A 23,781-nucleotide genomic window follows, 5' to 3' on the forward strand; every position below is an offset into this window, starting at 1 on the left:
CGGACCTCGCCGGGGAAGCATCCCTCTCACCCCGCCCCTCTAGTGCTGAGGCTGCGCTGCGGACGCAAATGTCTCTTTTCGGCAGCCGTAGGCCGCGATACCGGTAGCGCGTTCCTATTGGTGAGGCCTGTTTGGCGCCAAAGCGCGGAGCGGTGGCGGAGGCGAGCCGCTGCAGCCGCAGGACTGAGAACCGAAGGAGCGTGGTGGCTAAGAGCCCCGTGACCGTTTCGTCGTGAGAGCTGGCGGTTGGCGAGGCCGCAGGAGCAGGACGCCTGTGCCATGTTCTGCGAAAAGGCCATGGAGTTGGTCCGCGAGCTGCACCGCGCTCCCGAAGGGCAGCTGCCCGCCTTCAATGTGAGGGGACGGGGTAGATGGATGCTGGTTGTCCAGGGGGGAGGGCTGGAGGAGCGGAGTTTTAGGGGAGGGTCTGGGGGCGTGAGCGGGCCTGGGGGAGGGATGGCCTCTCCTGCGGGGTTTACTTTCTCACTTTCTCAACTCCGAGGTCCAGAATAAAAATCCTGGAACGCGGCAAAGAAAATATAGGAGGGAATAAAAAGCATTCATGCTTATATCACCCAGCGATTTGGTGAATTTCCTGTGTGTATAGTCTTGTTTCTTTGTTTAACCGTTTATTGGTTGCCTGATAATTAGCATTTATTGCTCAATCAGGCAGCGATGCGTGGTGATTAAAAGCCAAGTCTCTGGAACCAGACTGGGATTCTGGCTCCGTACTGGGACTTTGAGGCAGTTACTCAGTCTTTCTGTGTTCTTAGTTTTCATGTATGCAAAAATGGGGGAAGACAAGGATGATAATACTACCCACCTCATGGAGTGTTGAGGCCTCAGTGGGTGTATGTAAGGGTCTCTGAACAGTGACATACAGTAAGGGCTGAGTCAGTGTTAGCTGTTAATATTATTTCTGCTGCTGCTACTATTACTATTATTTTTATTTTTCTATTACTGCTACCCTAGACAGGGTGCTAAGCAATTGACCTACATTATCTCATCTTTATAATAACCCTTTGAGTTTTAAACCACTGTTTTCCATTTTTGCCAGTTGTATACACATAGGCTTGGGGAAATTTAAGTATCTTGCCTAAGACGACACAGCCAGTAAGAAGTAAAGCTAGGATTTGAACCCTGGCACTCTAGCTCCAGCGCGCACTCTAAATTCTGTATTTCACTACTCCTATTAATAGAGCAGCCACTGTTTGGATGCCAGAACTCATTCTGTTGGGAGAAGGTCATGAAGACAGGTAATAGAGTGCAGCGTGATAAATGATACCAAAGAGATGTAGACACAAAGGAGAAACACCAGTGTGAGCTGAGGCCAAGAAGGGTATATTTGAGCCTTATCATCCTCAGAGATGAAATCACTCTGAGAAGAGAGTGACAAATCCCAGCCAAAAGATGCCACAGCACAAAGACACATGGAAAGGGTGACCAACAGGATGTGTGGGGAGGCTATGAAGGTGGCTCGCAGCTCAGAAGAGTTTCATACTCACTTGTAAGGCATTTTGGAAGCTTACATGAGGTGGGGCGAGTGATAGGATAATTTTTGTGTTTTAAGGATAACTATGGCAGCAATATGGGGAATGGATTGAAGAGAAGAAAGTACAGGGACGATATGGCTAGTGGGTGGTTGATAGACCATGTGAGAGATGTGTGTGGCCCAAACTGCGTCAGATTAGTGGCACTGAGATCAGTGTCTGTGTTTTAGAGATGTGACAAACAGGACATGTGACTTTTCAGACAGGAGATGGGTGGGTAATGAATGAGAGGGAGGGGTCGGGGTCCTGGGAGAATTCTCAGGTAACTGAGTAAACAACATCAGACTTCAGGAAGAGGAAGAGTGTTTTAGGGAAAGTGATGAGTTTTGTTTTAAACATTAAAAGACAATTAGGTTATTTTACATATGAGGAGACTGAGCCAAGAGAAATTATGGGTCAAGTTAAGGGATTTGTCTAAATTTACCGCATAGTGGAGGCAGAGGCTCAATTTGAACACAGGTTTTCTGGATTCTAATCTGTTTTTTCAACTTCAAAACAGTTACCTCATTTAAAAAGTTAGAAGACAACAGTGTGAAGCTCAGTAGAGATGCTGGAATGTAGGGGTTTCTGAGCTGTAAAGTGTAGCTGCATGCTGGAGTCGGAGAACTAAGAACTTTAGAGGTCATCAGACCCATGAGGAAACAGGCCCAAAGAGGCAGAGAGACTTGTCCAAACAGGTGCTGGCCTAGCTAGATTTGGAACCTGGCTCTGACTCTTGGTCTGGCTCTCTTTTTCACTCAAATTTTAAGACGAGTGCTGGTTTACAATTTTGGGGGGCTGGAGTAGGTCTTAGAAATTATGAAATCACTCTCTTTTCTAGGTTTGTCTTAGTTTGTCTTACTAATGCCTTACACTGACAAACCTACCTGCTAGTCAGGTGACTCAGCAGCCTGACAGACTCAGCCTGCAAAGATGGGCCTCTCTGACTCAACTGAGTGGGGAAGGTGGAAGGTGGATCTGAGAGGCCCAGGCTTTCAAGAATCATTCCTGGGGGGTGGGGGGAGTGTGATAACCAGTGGGTTTAGAGCAGGGGCTCTGCCTGTTGCTTCCAGAATCCTACGTGGTTAGATGATGTGTTCAGCAAATTGAAAAGTGATTACCCCTTTCTATATGCAGAACTGGTAATTTTTTTTTAAATTAAAAAGTGCATTTTTAAGAAAATTATATTGGGCTCTCAGTGGCTTACATCTGAGGTGGGGGCGTAGAATAAATGTTATTCCCACTATAGACAAAGATCTGAATCTGAATTTGGTTTTTATATACCTGCAGATGTTAATTGCACAAGAATTTCAACTATTCCTTAAAATAATATTTACTGATGAAAGGAATATTTAACTGAATTCTAATAAAGCAGATCTTTCCATGGTATTTTTTTAACCAGATGATGAAAGGGAAGATAGAATTCATGCTTACATTTTTTATCAGGAATTATCTCTTTTGAGCAGTGTTAAATAGTTGATTTTGTAATTGTGCCAGTAGTATACCAAAGCATTTTTGCTAATACATATATTTTGGCCCTAAAAATAAATTGGGAAAAGTAGATGGGATCACTTCTCTTTAGATTGTTGGCAGATCTACTGTGCAACATTTAAGAATTTCAGAATTCTAATGTTTTGTCTTTCCAAGGGAAAATTTGCACTGCAGTGGATAGTAGAAAAACTCCTTTCGACTTTCTGTTTTTACAGTACAAACTCAAAACATTGTTCCTTTTTTTCTTGGTATTAACCTTTTAACACCATTTTTCAGTAAGTAAGAAATTATCTACATATTTTTGTTATGCCTTATTGCTTCTGTAGGCCTATTGATTTTTTGTCATCAATTTTATTGAGGTATAACATATGCAACAAAATATGCATTTTAATAAGTTTTTGAATTTTGACAAATGTATGTATCTTTATAACCACCACCCTGGTCAAGATTTCTGTAACCCCAGGGGTTCCCTTGTCCCACTTTGTAGCTACCTCCCACCTGTAGCCTTACACAACCACAAATTTGCTTTCTCTGACTACAGATTATATTTGTCTTTTTTACATATTGTTGGATTCAATGTGCCAGGAGTTGACAAACTTCTTCTGTAAAGGGCCAGATGAAATCATATCGTACGTACTTGTGTCTGGCTTCTTTTGCTTAGTATAATGTATTTGAGATTGTCCTTACTCAGTGTGTTGTCAGTAGTTCATTCCTTTTTGTTGTGCTTTTTTCCTTTTTCTTTTTTTTTTTTCTGAGACAGAGTCTTGCTCTATTACCCAAGCTGGAGTGCAGTGGCATCATTATAGCTCACTGCAACCTCAAGCTCATGGGCAAAGCAATCCTGCCTCAGCCTCCCAAGTAGCTGGGAATACAATCACACACCACCATGCCTAGCTAAGTTTTAATTTTTTATAGAGATAGGCTCTCACTATGTTGCCCAGGCAGGTCTTGAACTCCTGGCCTCAAGTGATCCTCCCACTGCAGCCTCCAAAAGTGCCAAGATTACAGGCATGAGCCACCACATCCAGCCTCCTTATTTTTTTTACTGTAGTAAAATATACATAGTATAAAGTTTACCGTATTAACCATTTTTAAATGTACACTTGAGTGGCATTAATTACATTCACATTTTTGTGTGACCATCACCCCTATCTTATTTCCAAAACTTTCGATCACTTCAAACAGAAACTCTCATGATTAAGCAATAATTCCCCCTTCCCCACTCCCAGCTCCTGGTAAGCAGCTCCTGGTAATATCTAGTCTACTTTCTGTCTCTTTGGATTTGCCTATGCTAGATATTTCAGATAAGTGGAATCATACAATAGTTATCCTTTTGTGCCTGACATCTTTCACTCAGCATAATATTTTCAAGGTTCATCCATGTTATAGCATTGTCAGTACTTCGTCGTTTTTTGTGTTTGAATGATAGTCCATTGAATGGATATACCACATTTGGTTTATCCATCCATCAGTTGATGGACATTTGGGTTGTTTCCACATTTTAACTATTATGAATAATGCTGCTAAAAACATTTATGTACAACTATTTGAATAATGAATGTTTTCATTTTTCTTGAGTATATACCTAGGGGTGGAATTGCTGCATCATATGGTAATTCTATGTTCAACTTTTTGAGGCACACCAGGTTTTTTTCCACAGGGATCTACTATTTTACATTCCCACTAGCAACATACAAGGGGTCCAATTTCTCCACATCCCTGCCAACAATTGTTATTGTAACAGGGTGTGAAAGAACTATTGCTTTTTGATAATATAAATCAAAGATAAATACCGTATAGTGTGGGTAGAATATTGCCACAGAATTGGTGGGAGAAATTAATAAATATGTACCAATATGTTTATGTTTTAGGAGGACGGACTCAGACAAGTTCTGGAGGAGATGAAAGCTTTATATGAACAAAACCAGTCTGATGTGTAAGTTTGATAAGATTAATATTCTAAAACAGTTTAAGAAGTAATATGCTGAAATCAGATAACCTTGCATTAGGTTTTTTTAAAATTTTCTATGAGCCCGATCATACTCTAGCTATACAAAATAGCACAGGACTAGTGCTGATCACTGCTTAATAAATATTTATTGTTTGACTGATATGAGTTGAAAGGAGTTAAGGTAGACCTAAAAGAAATGACATACCCTAAAATAAAACATAAAAGTAAAAACCCCAATGAAGTGAAATACATAGTTTCCACTATTTATTTTCATTAACATTTTGTTAAACGGAGATTGGGCAATTTGTAAACTTAGCAGGAGCTGCAGTGGTTTTTGATAGCCTGAGTGGAGTTCACTGAGAACTAGTGCTACCAAAGGTGGCAGTGTAGTAGGTCCAGAGAGGGCTCTAGATTTATGACTGTTTAGAGCTGACCATGGTAGTTGGCACAGGGGAGAATCTGGGCTGTAGGACAAAGTCTGTAGGTTCCTGTGACTTGATGAATAGTAAGACACAAAAGGGAACCAAGTACTGGGTCAAAGTTGAGATATTCCTATCTCAGCCTAGAGAAAAGTCTATCTCTGTGACACGCACTTTCCTGTTTGGCCTCGTTAACTGCAATGTTTTAATAGGTTATTTGGAAGTAGAAATCAAGAGCATGCAGTAAGATTTGTAGGACACGCAAAGTGATAGGAGCATTTTCCAACTGTTGTGTTTAAGGATACATACAGAAAAGTCTTTACAAGTGGAATAAGAAACTGAACCTCAACAGGTTTGCAGTAAGTATAAGGCAAATAAATGTAAAGTCCCAAACTCAAGTTCCCAGGCTGTTCATTGAGTCATTCAACAAATATGACTAAACAAATTTGTGCTGATAAGTGGCTCTGGTATTACAGCGGTAAACAACACAGTCAAGATTCCTGTCCCTGTGGCCCTTACAGTCTAGTGCGAAAGACAGATACCAAATACAGATGCACCAAATTGGAATATGTGCTATGAAGGAAAGCAACAAGAGTGCCAGGAGAGAGAAAAATGAATTGAATATTTAGCTTAGGTTGAGAGATCAGGGAAGTTCTCTCAAAGGAAGAGACATTTCAGGTGAGTCCTGAAGGAGAGGAGGGTTTTAGTGAGGCAATGATTGTGGGCAAAGAGCATTTTAGGTGGAGGAAGCGTGAATACAAAGGCCCTGAGTCATGAAAGAGGATGGGGTCCCCAGGAAACTGATGCTTAAAGAAAAGGAATGTGGCTGGAGCTTAGATGTTTAAGTGTGGGGCAGGTGGCTGCCAGTTCATGAATTAAAAGATCCCACTTATATAAGTAGGGGAGAGAAAAAGAAATAAACAAATAAACAAAAAAAGATCATGCTGGCTGCTGTGTAGTCTGGAGGAGCTGAGCAGAGGGGGATGCTGGTCATCCGGTGACTGGAGAGGTGACCAGACTAGGTAAAAAGTGAGCAGAGTAAAGAAGTGTGTTCGAGGTGACCTGACAGGCCTTAGTCCAGCAAAAGAATGATTTTCCTATATTCCATGTTTTGTACCATTTGCAAATTCATGATCCAAAATTCTGTCCCCCAGCCTCCTAGTTTCTTCCTGGGGAGGCTATTGTTACCTTTCTGGTTAAAATTATTTGTGAAAAGAAATTATTCCTTCTTAATTACTCATATATAAATGTGGATCTTTTTAGAAAGCCCTCTTAATAAAGTACTCTGTTAGGTTGAGTGTATTTATTTGTGCTATATCCTTACAATCCAGAGCACACTGTAAACAATGTGGGGAATAAGTCAGACTTTCATAGGGTGGCAGAAGAGCATAGAACAGATCTAGAAAACATGATAGGATCAGACATGTATTTTGCCTGTATTATCAGGGCCTGGCACAGTGCCTAGCGTGGAGCAGGCATTGCATGAATGAATCCTTTTCATATTCATCTAGTTTCTTTTAAAACTCCAAAATAGATTCTTTTTTTTTTGAGACAGAGTCTCACTGTGTTGCCTGGGCTAGAGTGCCGTGGCGTCATCCTATCTCACAGCAACCTCAAACTCCCGGGCTCAAGCGATCCTTCTGCCTCAGCCTCCCAAGTAGCTGGGACTACAGGCATGTGCCACCATACCCGGCTAATTTTTTTCTATATATTTTTAGTTGTCCGATTAATTTCTTTGTATTTTTAGTAGAGACGGGGGTCTCGCTCTTGCTCAGGCTGGTTTCGAACTCCTGAGCTCAAACAATCCGCCCGCCTCAGCCTCCCAGAGTGCTAGGATTACAGGCGTGAGCCACCGCGCCCAGCCCAAAATAGATTCTTATTCATTCTGTACATTTGCTTTTAAAATGTGATACTTATTCTAGTATCTAAAGATGTGTACTTTTTATAGGGTAAAACCAAAGTTTTCTCCCTCTCTGTGTAATACTGAAGTACAATAATACACTTAGTTCAAGATCAACAAATATTTGTTAGATGAGTGAAAGACCATTTTTACCTCATTTTAACTCACTGTATTATGAGGATTTGAAAGTACCACTGAAAGACAAGTACTACATAGAATAACAACATGACAGAAGACCATAATCTCATGAACCAAAATGTTAGGTTTGTCTCTTATCTCAGCATGATAAGCGAATTCCAAAAAGTGGGTAAACACGATGTTTGTCATTTGGAAATTATAATAGAGATTAATCAGTGTGCAAAGATGCAAAGTACCAAATGGCTAAATGAAATGTATCTTAGATAGCATGATCTTAGGCAAGTTATTTAGCTTTTGGCTTTTTATCTTTTAACCTGTGCAGGTAGTTACTAACTTAGGTTAACTGCTAATCACAAATGGATAAAAACAAGCATATAAGTCAGTTGTTAGTGTCTTTGGAAATTTTACTTACTCTGAAATATACATATTTTCTTCTTTAAATGCTTTTTATCAGGAATGAAACAAAGTCAGGTGGACGAAGTGATTTGATACCAACCATCAAATTTCGACACTGTTCTTTGTTAAGAAATCGACGCTGCACTGTAGCATACCTGTAAGCTTCTCAGTTTTTGCTTGTGGTGGCAGAGAACACTGGAGGGTTTTACATGTGTTAACCCTTTCATATGGATAGCAGGAAATCTTAGATTTGTCTCTCTTTATAATCATTCCAAATTTTTCTTTTTTCCATTTTTAAAACTTTTTCTTATGAAAAATTGCAACATTTAGAAAATGTTGGGAGTAGGGAGAATAATATCATAATGAACCCCAAGGAGCTATCTCATATAGGTTTAATGACTTATATTGTTTTACTGTATTTTCTTCATTGTGTCTTATTTGTTCATGCCACACTATTTTAGAGCATCATGGCACTTCACCACTGAATACAGTAGTGTTTTTAGTATTTTTCTTATTTCTGTAAGAAATAGGACCTTTGGGACCTTCTCCCCCAGGGCCCTGGTGCTTCTGTCACGCCTGGAGGAGGGGACGGTACCTTCAGGCCTGCTCTCCAGTGTGTGCTCACGGCCCCCTTGTCTCTCACAACTGGCTGTTTGCGTCAGGAGCCAAGTAAAGTCCACACGTGACACTCAGGCTCTTTTGAGTCCTGGGTCTCTACTTGCCAGAAGCACTTCTGACGCCCCTGTTATTCTTATGCCGCTAATACCTTCTCAGTGTCCTAGGTATGACCGGTTGCTTCGGATCAGAGCGCTCAGGTGGGAATATGGCAGCGTCTTGCCGAACGCATTACAATTCCACATGTCTGCTGATGAAGTAAGTTAGCATTGTTGTTCAAGCGTATGAATTTGGAAAATGCTGAAGTGCTGGCATTGTTCTAAAATAGTATTTATTGGTATTTCTCTTTTTGTTTTTAACCTCTGTTTTCAGCAATTTTTGGTTTGTATTTATTTAGTATATAGTGTGATAGGAAATAATGTGGTGAGGAGTAATTTTAAATGCTATATGAAAAACTCTGCTGTTACTTTACAAAGTAGAGTGTCATTATAATAGTGATTAGTGATCCATCAGTAGGATTAAAAAACTGGCATCATTATTTGGGAGTTTTCCATAAAATCGTGTGTGTGCACACATGTGCGCTTTCCAAGTCAACATTGCAAATTCATATTTGTAATGAAGCTCTTGATTTGTCTAGTCACTGAGGCACAGAGCTAGCCCAATATTTAAGGACATAGGGTTGAAGTCCGGCAGACTTGGATTCAAATTCTGGCTCTCCACTAACTGTCTAATCTTGAGCATGTAACTTGACCTCTCTCTATGCCTAAATTTCCTCATTTACAAAATGAGGATCATAGTACCTACATGTTGCAGGTTGCAGTGACTTCTGACATTACCTGCAGTTAGGGCAGACATCACGGGTTAAGTGCTTAGTCTTCCTCAAGCCTGCCCTCCCTTGAGATGCCAGCCGCAAGTTCAGGGGTCTCACTATCCCCTTAGGTTCAATAATTCACTAGAATGACTCACAGAACTCAGGAAACCACTATACTTAACATTACAGTTTTTATTACAGCAAAAAAGATACAAATGAGAGCCAGCCAAATGAAGAGACTCATAGAGTAAGGTCTGGGAGGGTTCCAAACTTGAAGCTTCCAATATCCTTTCCCTGAGGGATCAGGATGCATCATTGTCCTGGCACATTTATGTGTAACAACACACAGAGGATTATCAACCAGGGAAGCTCACACATGCTTGGCTGTCCAGTGTGTTGGAGTTTCATTACATAGACTGATTGAATCTTGGTCCTGTGATTGAGCCCAATTCCCACCCCTCCCTGGAGGTCACACTGATAACAAGGATGAAGCCCCATCCTCTCATCACATGGTTGGTCTTTCTGGGGCAGCCAGCCCGGACTCTGAGTCATCTTGTTAGCACAGACTATCTGAGGGCCCAATATGAGTCTCCCCATTAGCACATGTGATCAGGGCCCACCACAAATAACAAGACACTCCTATCACTTGAGAAAGTCCAAGGATTTTAGGAGCCACCTCCCAGGAACAGGGGACAAAGGCCAGCGAAATTCTCTATTCTACAACACAGTTATTACAAGGCTAATCACAGGGTTACTTCAGGTGATCCATATGGAATGCAGCATAGGATGGCACTCAATAATGTCAACAGTTACTATGTTTGGGTACCATAGCACATAGCTTAACAAAGCAAATGTTCAATTCATTTGCCATTAGCTTCTGCACAGTTTCGAAAGTGGTGATCAATTTGCTAACAGACTTTCATTGGTCTTTTTATTCTTTCCATTTTCTGGATAAATAAATGAGTAACCTCTATCTCAGATTTGCCAATAACTATGAAATTGGTAACATGTTAGTACTTCAGTTTTCAGTTTGTTTCCATGTTCTTTGTGTTCAGATCTACTTAATGTTAATTAAACTTTAGGGTATTTCTTGTGTATTATGGTGAAATGAACAGAATACTGTGTTGTTTCTCTAACGATAGCTGTTAATATCATGATTTTTCTCATAAAATATTTCATAATAGATTAGTGTATTTCTTAGACTTTTATAAATGGCTGCAAACTATACATTTATTCAAGCACATCTATTAGATTTCATATTGGGCAATGTATTTCTGAGGATAGCATTTTTTTGTGATTATTGAATTAGCAAAGTCAATTCCTATGTTAATAAAATATAACCATATCAACAGCATATAAAAGAATGTTAATGGGTCTAGAGATTAAGCCGTTTGAGAGTAGTAAAACCTGAGAGTTTCTTGGAAGAGTTTGTGCATTACTGTAAAACTGGCAAATGACTTCCTTCTATCCCAGTGTCCTCATCTATAAAAAGAAATATACTTGTCTTCTGTCTCTCAGTAGTAGAGTTTTGGAAAAACTCAAGGATGACAATAAGAAACCAATATAGGTACACTTGGTACCAGACTGCAGATAGCCCTGCCTGAGCAGTGGCATGGTGCAACTGTATCAACCATTTTGGACCAGCAACAAAGAATATTCCTGGGTATCCCTGACACCTTACAGGAGACCATCAGGTCTGAGTGTCACCACGAGTGTCTGTTACCCAAGCGTAGTGCTTCAGTGGTGACATGTGGGCTCAAGTCTGCCACCTGGGTTCACGTACCCACCTTGTTTATTAACTCTGAGCCCTCTGGTAAATTATCCAATCTCTCAAAGCTTTAGTTCTTCATTGATGAAAAGAAAATAATAGTACTTATATCTGGGTTGATTATAAGGAGTAAACAAAATAATGCATGTTAAAATTTTAGCATTTTCTTGGTCCACAGTAAGCACTTTGTATAAATATTAGCAGGGATGATGATCTCAATATTGTTGACTTATAGCAACAATAAAAGTAAAAAGCAGAGCTAATACAAGGCACCAACATGAAACAGAGACGATTGTGCTTTAGCAATGTTTAGAGAAACCACCATTGGAAGAATATGAAAGTGGGTATATAGATAATATGTAAAAATCTTCTCAATATCTAATTTCAGAATAGTAAAATATTTTGTGTTTTCTTTGGCTTTGTTTTTTGATTGCCTAAAATTTCTATTTAAATGTAGAATCTTAGGCTGGGCATGGTAGTTCATTCCCATAATCCCAGCACTTTGCAAGGCCAAGGCGGGAGGATCACTTGAGCCCAGGAATTCGAGGTTGCAGTGAGCTGTGATCCTGCGACTGTACTCCAGCCTGGGCAACAGAGCGAGACCTTGTCTCTAAAACAAACAAACAAACAAACAAAAAAATATATGTATACACACACATACACACACACACATGTAAAATCTTCAAGCCACTAACACATGAAAGACAATGAAAATAAATGTTTTTCCTTTCCCATTAATATTTTTCCATAAATAAATATTTTGTGTCAGTATGTTTTGTGGAAGAATCGTGTCTATTCTACTTTGCCCTTACATCCATGAATGAGACTGGATAGGGGTAATGCCCTCATTGCCAAAGCAGCTTCTGATTATTCTCAATGGAGACACTGTAAAAAAGACCAAGGTGGAAAGATCTCTTTTTTTACTCATTTGGAAACATCTCTCTAAGGAAACTATTTCATCATACTTATCAATACAAAAATAATATTTTTTATCTTTTGTTATTATAAAATATAGTGCAGTTTTTACCCACCTAGGCATATATCCGTTTTGAGTCCTTTGGAATCTTTCTTGATCCCTTAATTTAACCATTTGCATTATGAAATCAAACATATATGTGGACACACATATGCACATACAGAAAGGTGCACAAAACACAGATGTGCAGCCTAATGGTGTGTCACTGAGGACCTCACACATACCTATGACCCTGTTAAGAAAGAGGATGTGGCCCCAAAAGCAGTGTCCCTCCTCCTAGTGGCCACTAACCTCCTGACTTTTGTGGAGACTAATCACTTCCTTACTATTTAAAACATTATTATTTTACCACCTAGGCATGCATCCTGTTTAAACACTATAATGTTGCTCATTTTTTGAGCTTTATATAAATACATTCATGAAGTAATTCTTTAACGACCAACATCTTTAACTAAACATATTTTTGAGATTCTACCCTGTTGATGTATTAGCTGTAGTTCATTTCTTTTCACTGCTGTATAGTATTTTATTCCAAGTAGAGACTGCAATTTATTGTTGATATTGTTTTCAGTTTTTGACAGTGATGAACAATGCCATTATGACCATTGTTGTAGTATGGTAATTATGCACTTCTGATAGGTACCTGGGAGTGGAATTGCCAGTAGAGGAGCGATATATCCTAGTTTATGCCTGTTGTCCCAACATAATTATTAATATTACCTCTTATTCTCAAAAGTGTTCTGGATACCTTTTTACAATAAATTATATGGACAACATATAATTTATATGGTCACTTGTGTCCAGGGTTTTTAAACCTCAATACTGTTGACGTTTTGGTTTGAATAAATATTTGTTGAGAGCTGTCTTGAGCATTGTAGGATATTTAGCAGCAGCCCTGGGCTCTACCCACTAGAAACCAGCCAGTAGTGCTCCCCTCCCTCAAGTCATGGCAACCAGAGTGTCACCGGATCTTGCCACATGCCCCCTTGGCATTCAGGACCTCTGGGTTTAGTCTGTAGCGTATATGTATGTTCACCTAGATAGTGTCCGGTGGTTGTCCAAAGGACTGTGTCCTTTCTGTTCCCATCAGCAGTGTCTCTGGCTCCTGTTGGTCCACATTTGCACCCATGCAGTCAGTCTCTACATTCAGCCTCTGTGATAGTATGTAGTGGTATCTCATTTTCATTTTAATTGGTGTTTTACTGATTAATGAAACTGAGTGTATTCTTTTGTTTATTGGCCATTTGGATATCCCCTTTTGTGAAATATATATTCAAGTCTCTTACTTATTTTTACTTCACATCCAGTCATCAGTTGATGGACATTTGGGTCTTTTTCTTATTACTTCGTAGCATTTATATTCTGGTTATTTATGTCCTTTGTCAATTATGTGTATTGAAGATATTGTCTGCACCGCTGTAGCTTTTGACTTTGCAATTTCCTAATGGCATCTTGTAATAAACAGAAGTTCTGGATTATTATTAATGTGACCAACTTATTAATTTTTGCCTCTATGGTTAGTTTTTTGTTTTTGTTTCTTGTCCAATTGGAGAAATCATTGTCTACCCCAAGGTTATTAAGATATTTTTCTACGTAAGCTTTTAGGGGCTGTATTTTACCTTTCACAAAGAGATCTCCAGTACTGGGGTTGTTTTTTGTGTATACTGTAGGAGTCACATTTCATTTTTGAGAATGGATATCGAGTTGACTTGGCACCATTTATTGAAAAGATCCTCCTTTCTCCATCACTGTGCGCCTGGTGCCACCTTCGTGATATATTGAACGTCAGTATTTCTGTGGATTTTGAATGGCATTTTGTTAGCCTATTTGTCTGTCTTTACACCAATTCCACTGTTGTCATTGCTGTAACTTTATGTCTTGTTCTTTTTCAAGAGTGTTTCAACTATTTTGGGCCCTTTCCACTTCCATGTAAATTTTAGACTCAATTTCTCAAGTTCCATTTTTAAAAGAGTTCAGGTTTTGGTTGAGATTGAATTGAATCTATAGATCAGTTGACATTATTACAATATTGAATCATCCAATCTGTGAACGTGGTATATCCCTCCATATATTTAGGGTCTTCTTTCAGTTCTCACAACAGTTTTTTTTAAAAAATAACAGATTTACTAAGATACAATTCATAGCATGAAGTTTACCATTTTAAAATGTACAGTTCAGTGGTTTTTAGTATGTTCACAGAGTTATGCATCGATTATGACCATCTTATTCCAGAACATTTTCATCACCCCAAAAAGAAACCCTTTATAATTACTCTGCATTCTCAAGACGAACCTAGGCAACATAGTGAGACACCGTCTCTACAAAAAATTGATTAAAAATTAGCCAAAGCATGGTGGCACATGCCTGTGGTCTGAGATAATCGGGAGGCTAAGGCGGGAGGATCACTTGAGCCCAGGAGTTTGAGGTTGCAGTGAGTTATGATTGTGCCACTGCACTCAAGCCTGAGTGACAGAGTAAGATCCGATCTCAAAAAAAAGAAAGAAAGAAAAGAAATAGCATTAGTTCAGAGTTTGAGGAAAGCATAACTCTAAAATAGTGTCTCTTTCATGTTTCTGTTTCTGTTTGAATGTTCTTGAGGTTTATGATTAAGTATGCTGGAATGTAAGCCCTGTGAGAGCAGAGATTTTTGTTCGATTTGTTGAATGATTGATCTTAATTAAGTACCCAGACCAATGCCTAGATCATAGAGGGCAATCAATAATGTTTGTAGTGTAAATGAATGAATGGTCACAATAATTATTCATGTTGAGATGTATACTGTTTTTGAAAGGATGAGTATGCAGTTTGTGCAAGTTTTCTTACAACTTTGTCAAATGACCAATCTCTTATGTTTGCAGATGGAGTGGTTCAATCATTATAAAAAGTCCCTTGCTACTTATATGAGGTCACTGGGAGGAGATGAAGGTTTGGACATTACACAGGATATGAAGCCTCCAAAAAGCCTGTATATTGAAGTATGTATACCTTTTAAAAGTGCATTTTTTAAAATATGTAGATTGTGCTTATATATTAGCTTCTATTATAAAAGAAAGGAAACGTAAACCAAAACCAAAAAAGCTACCTATAGGGGGATAACAGAATAGGAGGCAGCTAAAATTTTCTGCATATACCTATTTTAATTTTGACTTCTGAACCATGTAAATGTTGTACTTATTAAAACAAAATTAAATAAAAATGGAAAACCAATCACTAAGTTTTGAAAACAAATGAACCTGTCTTTCAAGTTGGTGGATTAGTCAAATAGGAATTATTCTTGCTTTGTTTTGTTTAGTTTTTAAATTTTTTCACTTTTTAAAATTATAAAATACACATAAATTTACCATTTTTAAGTGTACGGTTCAGTGGTGTTAAAGACTTTCATAATGTTGTGCAACCAGCACTATCATCCATGTCCAGATATTTTTTTCATCTTATGAAACAGTAACTCTCCAATTCCCTGTCTCCACAGCTGCTGGCATCCACCATTCTACTTTCTGTCTCTCTGAATTTGACTACTCTAATTGGCTCATAAATGGAGTCATACAGTGTTTGTCATTTTGTGACTGGCTTTTTTCACTTAGCATGATGTCCTCAAGGTTCATCTGTACTATAGCATGTGTCAGAATTTCCTTTTTTTTTCTAAGACTAAGTAATATTCCTTTGTATGGATCTGCCACATTTTGCTTATCTGTTCATCCATCGATGGACACTTGTGGCTGCATCCGTGTTCTGGCTTTTGTGACTGATGCTGCTGCTGATGTGGGTGACTGATGCTGGTGCTGACATGGAGGTACATGTATCTTTGAGACCCTGCGTTCAGTGCTTTTGGGTACACACCCAGAGTGGAATTGCTAGATCACATGGTAATACTATCTTTAAATTTTGAGGAACAGCCGTACTGTTTTCCACAGTAGCTATACCATTTTACCTTCTTGCCAACAGTGCACAGCATTCCAGATTCTCTGCATCTTCACCCACACCTAGTATTTTGTTTTTCTTTTTCTTTTTTTAATCATAGCCATCCTAAAGGGTGTCAAATGGTATCTCATTATGGCTTTGACTTGCATTGCCCTAATGATTATTAATAGTTATGTTGAGTATCTTTTTATGTGTTTATTATAATCTATTTATATGTCTTCTTTGGTGAAATGTCTATTCAGGCAGAAATTTTGTGTGTTATCTTTTTAAAACTCCTGAGACTTAACTTGTAGTCTGATGTGGCCTGTCATGGAAAATGTTCTATGTGCACTTGAGAAGAATGTGTGTACTGCTGTTGTTGAGTAGGGTGTCTTGTGTATGTCTGTTACATCTAGTTGTTTTTTTTTGTTAAGCCCTCTGCTTACTTATCTTCTGTCCATTATTGAGAGTGGGGTATTAAAGTATTCAACTATTATTGTCTGTTTCTCCCTTCAATTTTGTCAGTTTTTGCTGTTGAAAACCAGACATTTAAATCTAATAATGTCGTAACCCTATAAGTCAGATTCTCTGCCTTCCCCAGGGTTTGCTGTTTTTTGTTACTGTTTCTATTTATTATTTTTGTTTATTTGATTGTTGTAGGCTGTCTCTGTGCCAAAAATCAGCCTGAGGTATAATCTTAAGGTCTTCTCAAGTCTTTTCTGAGCCTGTGCCTTTCCCTGGGCATGTGTGGTCACGTTGGAATTTTCCCTGTATATACAGTTGCTTTAGAATGTCCTGGTCTTTAATGTCTGGCTCCCAAAAGGAGAAAAAGAGAAAAATGAAAGGGGGAGAAGAAGGGTGCTGGCCCTTTCAATCCCCTGGAATTCACTTCAGCAAGAAGAAGAGTGGCTTGCAGCATTTGGGGAGGTGCAGCAGCCATGGCTGTCCACCTCGTTGTCTGCATGGCTGTGATCAGGAACAGCAGCTGGCAGCCAGCACAGGGTGCTTTGCTCTGCTTCTGTAACCTGAGTACAAGCTCCTTCAGGAACACATGCGGTGCTGCCTGCCACAGGGCTGAGGGCAGGGGAGGGGTAGCTACTACCATGTTAAGAGCAAAATTGATAAAAATTGACACAATTTACTGTCCAAGCTCCAACCTCAAGCTTTTAATAGGCTCCAGAGTACCAAGACATCAGACAAAGTCTGCCAGTGCAATTATTGGGGAGACCAATTCCTGATGCTTCCTATTCTACCATCTTCCCAGAATCCAGGAATTATTTAAATTGCTTTAAACATATAAGTTGATTGTATATTCCCAGTATGTATATTCTAAGGACAAAAAAATTGTAAAGAGGTCTTAACATGTTTTTATTAATCATATTATTAGTAATAATATTGTTACTGTTATTTTGAAACAGTTTACATATTGAAGAATTAGAGCAAAAATGTCATGTTACTAGGAACCAAAATTTTTCAAGATGATAGAAAAGAAATTTAAAAATACTAAGTGGAATACTAAGTGGGAAAGTTAAGGGAAACTTTCATCTTTCTAAACTTGAGTTTGAAATGTCAGGATGGACTTATGAATCATCTCTTTTTTAAAAAATGGGGGGGGGCGGAATTTATTAGCTCTGCCCACGGAAAAGGCCTAGAGACAACAACCAACCCAGAGTTAACCATGAATGTACATAATTTTAGAGTCTAAATGCCATTTCCCACCAGGGGGAAAGGAAACCAGGACTCCTTGAAAAAAAAAATGGTTGATTCTAGGTCTTGAATAAAAAATGTACAAGCTGAATGTGGAATACCTTGTCTTCCCAGAAAGGAAGGGAGGTGCCAGGGACTCTGTGGGGAGTGCTGGAAGGACTTGGGAGCCAGTTTGAAGGAGCTCTCACTGGCCAGAGAGTGGGCAGTTTGAGCATCAAAACAAGGAATAACTGTAGTGAATTGGATCACATCAGTTAGTTAGCAGCATGAATGCGTAATGACATCAAACAACAAAAATTTAAAAAATAAAACTTTTTGGGTCTCCTTGGAGAAAAAGAGGGACCCAGCTCATTTTCAAAGATGGCAAATAGGTTGGTGCAAAAGTAATTGCGATTTTGGACGGACCGTGAATTTTAAATCATTATAACTAGGATCAAACACATCTTTATTAATCAAAATAGGAACCATTACAATCAACATATTTTTGCCAACAAGAAATAAGTTTGTTTATTCCTGTAGCATAAAAATCTGTGCTCCGGGATTTGACAAACTCTTGGAAAGCATTTTCTGCATCCTGCTGGTTGTGGAAGCATTTTCCCTGCAAAAAGTTGTCAAGATGCTTGAGGAAGTGGTAGGCAGTTGGTGAGAGGGCAGGTGAATATGGCAGATGAGACAAAACTTTGTAGCCTAATTCGTTCAACTTTTGAAGCGTTGGTTGTGCCACTGCAGTCGAGCGTTGTCGTGGAGAAGAATTGGGCCCTTTCTGTTGACCAATGCCAGGGGCAGGTGTTGCAGTTTTGGTGCATCTCATCGATTTGTTGAGCAGACTTCTCAGATGTCATGGTTTCGCCAGGATTCAGAAAGCTGTAGTGGATCAAACCAGCAGCAGACCACCAAACAGTGCCCATGACCTTTTTGTGGTGCAAGCTTGGCTTTGGGAGGTGCTTTGGAGCTTATTCTCAGTCCAACCACTGGGCTGGTCTTCGCTGGTTGTCGTATAAAATCCACTTTTTGTCACATGTCACAATCCGATCAAGAAACGGTTTGTTCTTTCTTACAAGAAGAGAAGATGACACTTCAAAACGCTGCTTTTTTTTGAGTTTTGGTCAGTTCATGAGGTACCCACTTAACAAGGTTTTTCACCTTTCCAGTTTGCTCAAATGCCAAACGACTACAGAATGGTTGACCTCGAGTTCTTCGGCAATTTCTCATGTAGTTGTAAGAGGATCAGCTTCGATGATTGCTCTCAATTGGTTGTTGTCAACTCCCGATGACCAGCCACTGCACTCCTCATCTTCAAGGCTCTTGTCTCCTTTGCAAAACTTCTTGAACCACCACTGCACTGTACATTCATTAGCAGTTCCTGGGCCAAATGTGTTGTTGATGTTGCGAGTTGTCTCTGCTGCTTTACGACCCATTTTGAACTCGAATAAGAAGATCGCTCGAATTTGCTTTTTGTCTAATATCATTTCCATAGTCTAAAATAAATGTAAAATAAACAGCAAGTAGTAAATCATTAACAAGAAAATATAAAGCGAGAAATGGGCATTAAAATGATGTATAACATAACCACATTTATTTAAGAACGTATTCCAATATCAAACAGCAAATTTCAACAATGCTAAAACCGCAATTTTACTTACGCACCAGCCTAATAGAGAATGGAATTGAGCCCCCATCTGCCTTTACTGCACAAACCATGTCTCAGGGTAGCCCAGTAGTTTACCTTGGGAATTTCTTTTTTATAGAGGAATCCCCCGAACAAATGCATCGAGATTAAAAGAACTAGATTAACGCCATTTTGTAATCTTTAGCTACTGAAACCTTTCAGTGAATAGTTAATGGAAAGCTTTATTATGAATGGATATGCACACGTATGGATGGCACCCAGACCCACTGATCAGTCAACACCCAAAGAGAGACAGCCACTTTATGCTTTGTGTCGCCTTGTAACAGGAAGTACATGACACCACTGGCCAAAAAAATCACACCTTAGCTGATAAAGCCTCTTGACCTCATTTCTAATTTTTTGGAATTCAGAGGCAGAGGGACATGTAAAATGACCTCACAGAAATCCACAACAAAATTTTGGTTGCGGGAAGTTATACCAAACTACTCACCCAGTTTCTTCCACAAATAAATTGCCACATGGAAAGAAAAACATAAAAAAGAGGAAGGGAAACTCATAGATTAAAAGAGATTTACGAGACATGTCAAAAACTTGTAATGTGTAGCTCTGTTGGATTCTGATTTCTACTTGGAAACTTGTATACTAGCTAGATATTTCATGGTATTAAAAATTATTGAGATTAGCTATTAATGATGAAATTGTGAAATGATGTCTACGATTTGCTTCAAAATAGTCCAGAAGTGGGTGAAGGGAACAAATTTGGCCACATGTTGATATTTATTGAAGCCAGTTGAAGGGACCATGGAAGGTCGTCATAGTAGTCTTTTTACTTTTGAATGTGTTCAAGATTTTCCAAAATAATGGTTTATTTACAGAACCAAATAGGTGTGTGTGGTGGGGGGCTTCTAGAGTAATATTTCCCATGTTAAGTTAAAATACTTGGGGAATCATGGTGAAATTCCAGAGGAGTCACAGGACGTGATGACGCTATCTGGAAGAGCAGAAGACAGGGCTGCTGCCGGAGCGGGCTCTGCTGGAGGCAGCAGCAGGTCAGTACTCTTACCCAGGAGAATAAACTTCCTCTCACAGGAGAGGAAGAATGTCTGCCTTATTTCCTGTAGCAGCACTTAGTGCTGTAGCCAGGTCTGCAACCTGCACCCGGGGACACCTTTGAATGGCCTTGTCTGCAGTTGTAGAGGTGGCTGTCAGAAGGCCGCCTCACCCTCCCACCTTGGGACTAAGAGTCTCTCCTAAATCCTGTCCTGTGAGGCTGCATCTGTTCTTTGCCGATGTACTTCTAAGTATTCTTGGAAAGGAATGTGAATATTAAAGGGGATTGGAAGAATCTCTTCCAACAACAAGTTTACAGACCTGCCTGTGTCCTCTTCTCAGATATTGGTATTTTGTGGGAGCGGTCAATAAGAAGCAGGCTGAAACAGATCTAAAACTTGCATTGTAGACAGATATTTCACCTGCTTAATTTTTCAGGATTTTTAGAGGGGAAAGGATCCAGCGATGTTGTCCCTCTTGCCCAGCTCCCTGGGCTTCCTTGCTGTCAGTGCTGACATACGTACACGTTCAGAGATTTTGCCACTCTTCTCCCTCCCTGTCACAACAGGACAAGTGAACCATGAGAGTACCAAGTGGTAGTACTAGGCCTAGGCACACAGAGATGAAACAAACAGAAAGTCTTGTACTTTTTACTGTTTGGGTATTTATATAATGCCTGTTTACTTTTTGGTCACTACATATTAAAAAATAATTTAGATAAAGCATCAGTTTTTCTTTTCAGGTCCGGTGTCTAAAAGACTATGGAGAATTTGAAGTTGACGATGGCACTTCCATCCTGTTAAAAAAAAATAGCCAGGTATTTCTTGTCTTCATATTCTTTAAATCTTACGAGAGTATTGAATGGTAGAAATATTGGGGGTCGGGTGTGGTGCTCACACCTGTGACCCCAGCACTCTGGGAAGCTGAGGTGGGAAGATCGCTTGGGCTCAGGAGGATGAGGCCAGCCTGAGCAAGAGCAAGACCCTGTCTCTACAAAAAATAGAAAAAATTAGCTGGGTATAGTAGCACACACCTATAGTCCCAGCTACTTGGGAGGCTGAGGCAAGAGGATCGCTTGAGCTCAAGAGTTTGAGGTTGCAGTGGGCTATGATGATGCCACTGCACTCCAGCTAGGGCAACAGAGTGAGACTCTGTCTTTTAGAAAAAAAAAACTAAGCATTTTCTAGGGCAGTTATCACAATGGGCCTTATTCTGGTTAAATGGTAGATAATTATCCAGAGGCTGTTTAACTGTTGGATTTAGTTCCTTTCATCAACTTACATTTGTAAAAATGTTGCTAAGCACTCATTTTAGCTCATACTTCACTTTATAAATCCTAGTTCTTTAGGAAACAATGATATAGATCAAGAATTTCTAAGTAGTTAGTATATAAACATAGCAGAATCTAACAGGGAAAGATTAAAATTGTAAAGTTGTAGCTTAAGCTAAATTTTTCCTCATAAACAATCTCAATATATTTATTGTTTCCTTAGAAATCTTCAAATTCACATTAGCTGAATTCATGTTAGCTAAATTTATTTTTCTCCTGTTCCAATTTTTTGAAGTTTCTGACAAATGACCTCATAAAAGCCACTTTCTTTCTTTGCCTGCTCTCGTGGTGTAGCCCGTTAGTATCTGATGACCCTAAGTCACTGGTGCTCACTTTGTTGATGCCGGAGAGCAAAAGAATGCTTCAGGTCACGTGGTCCTTGGGCTTATTTCCCTAATAGAGGATGAGTTGTTATTTTATTTTACTAGTACCCTTGGAGCTTTAAATCGTTTTCTAAAACAAAGATTGAATATTTTAAAAACAGATTTTGAGGCTACCCCAAAGTCTTTGGTTATTAAGGCAACAATTTCACACCCAAGTGTCCTCTTAGAAGTAGGACACTAATGCATTGAAAGCAGATGACAAATGAATACTCTTATAAGAATGTGTGTTTCTGGAGGATCCAGGAGGAAGCTCTGGTTCACAAGAACTAAGCCATCTTCATAAAGCAAGATACGCAAAACGTCCCTTCATCCCAAACACTTCTCTGTGGTTGAATTTCTTTCTCAGGCTTCTGCCTGAGAAAGGCTGATCTGCCCACCAGTGTGCATGTTTGCTTCTGTGCTGGGCCATTTCATTTTTCTGTGTGGACCATGGAAAAACCTTCCTCATGGTGATGCTTTTATCTCTCAGCTGTGACCCCATCCTCGATTATAAAAATGTTGACATTAGAAAAAACCCTGTTAATCAACCATAGTTGATAATAAGGGGCTTCTGATGTGCAACCACATCTATTATCGATTTGCTATAGAATCTGTGGTGCTGGTCATTCACATGATGTAAAAGCGTTAGTAGGCAAATGTTTTCTTAACGTATATTCTTTTATACTTGTCAATATGGCAAGTATTGTTTCTTTCTGTCCAGAGATCAGAATTCCCCCTCCTTTTAATAACAGCATAAATGAACAACTAAGTGTGTTTTGTGGTGGTTTTTTTTTACATTTTACATTTTTAAGGCTTGTTAAAGATTCAGTTAACAAGTAGACAACAGCCCTCAGCCTGTGTGTCTTTATGACCGGTTTAGAAGGATTTGGTCACCAGCCTCCCATTAGGCCTTGGGTTTGTGAGGCAGGACCTTTGGTGCACAATGCCACTGATGGTACATTTTGCTTCCTTGAAATCTTTAAGATTTCTTTGACTACCCGTGAGCTTGGAAAGTCTTCCTGCCTTGCTTCCTTTCCTGTACTGCCGCCGCACCCCTATACTCTGGGGTGTAGTAAATGTTCACTTCTGTGCTAAGGAGGAAAGGAGATTTCTTTCACTTGCCTTTGGTTCCCTGAGTGCAAGAGTGGTGTCCTCTCTGGAGGACACAGGACAAGCATTTAGCTGGGTAGCAGCATCTTCACACACAGCATGTGAACAGCAACCCACATTGTAGGTGTGAAACACTTTCAGTCCTTGAAAAATACAGGAGAAAAGTTGTCAGTGTTATTATTAGAAGAATAAATGTTCAGATTCTCAAATCCTGGAGCAGTTTCATGGAGAAGATGTTCCTTTCCTTGGTCTTCCTGATTGGCTGCTGGACCAGTTATAACCCAGCGCCCAAGATCTCACCCATCTGAGTTTTTCTGTGCGTAACTTAAAAATGCAAACAGTAAGGAAAATATCTACTAGAATTCAGAAGTTTTTAGTTGAATTGAATTTAAGTAAACTATGAATTCATTTATAAAAATCAGAATTCAGTACAGCTCTTAGTGGCATCCATTTATCGGTGGATTAAAACAGTAAATACACTCATATAGTTGAGTTTAACTTTTAACTATTAATACTGAGCTATTGGAATTTGGAAACTATCTAATCAGTGTTGCTTTTTAATGATGCCAAAAGTAATTTCACATTCTTTCCCAAGCGTTTCTCTGACTTTTCCCCCACTCCGTTCCCCTCAGCACTTTTTACCTCGGTGGAAGTGTGAGCAGCTGATCAGACAAGGGGTCCTGGAGCACGTCCTGTCGTGA

At 39.4% G+C, this 23,781-nt stretch overlaps 1 protein-coding gene across 1 annotated transcript; it reads left to right on the forward strand.

Annotated features, from left to right (window-relative positions):
• The first annotated feature begins 228 nt into the window (after positions 1-228).
• On the forward strand, positions 229-23,781 carry GINS1 (GINS complex subunit 1 (Psf1 homolog)). Its single transcript, XM_012655031.1, has 7 exons — positions 229-354; positions 4,892-4,956; positions 7,883-7,981; positions 8,607-8,697; positions 14,853-14,969; positions 21,021-21,095; positions 23,713-23,781. Exons 1-7 carry the CDS (start codon positions 280-282, stop codon positions 23,779-23,781), a joined length of 591 nt encoding a protein of 196 aa, XP_012510485.1. The 5' UTR covers positions 229-279.

Source organism: Propithecus coquereli, unplaced genomic scaffold (assembly GCF_000956105.1).
Source record: "Propithecus coquereli isolate 6110/MARCELLA unplaced genomic scaffold, Pcoq_1.0 Scaffold459, whole genome shotgun sequence".
In the NCBI taxonomy this organism is placed as follows: Eukaryota; Metazoa; Chordata; class Mammalia; order Primates; family Indriidae; genus Propithecus; species Propithecus coquereli.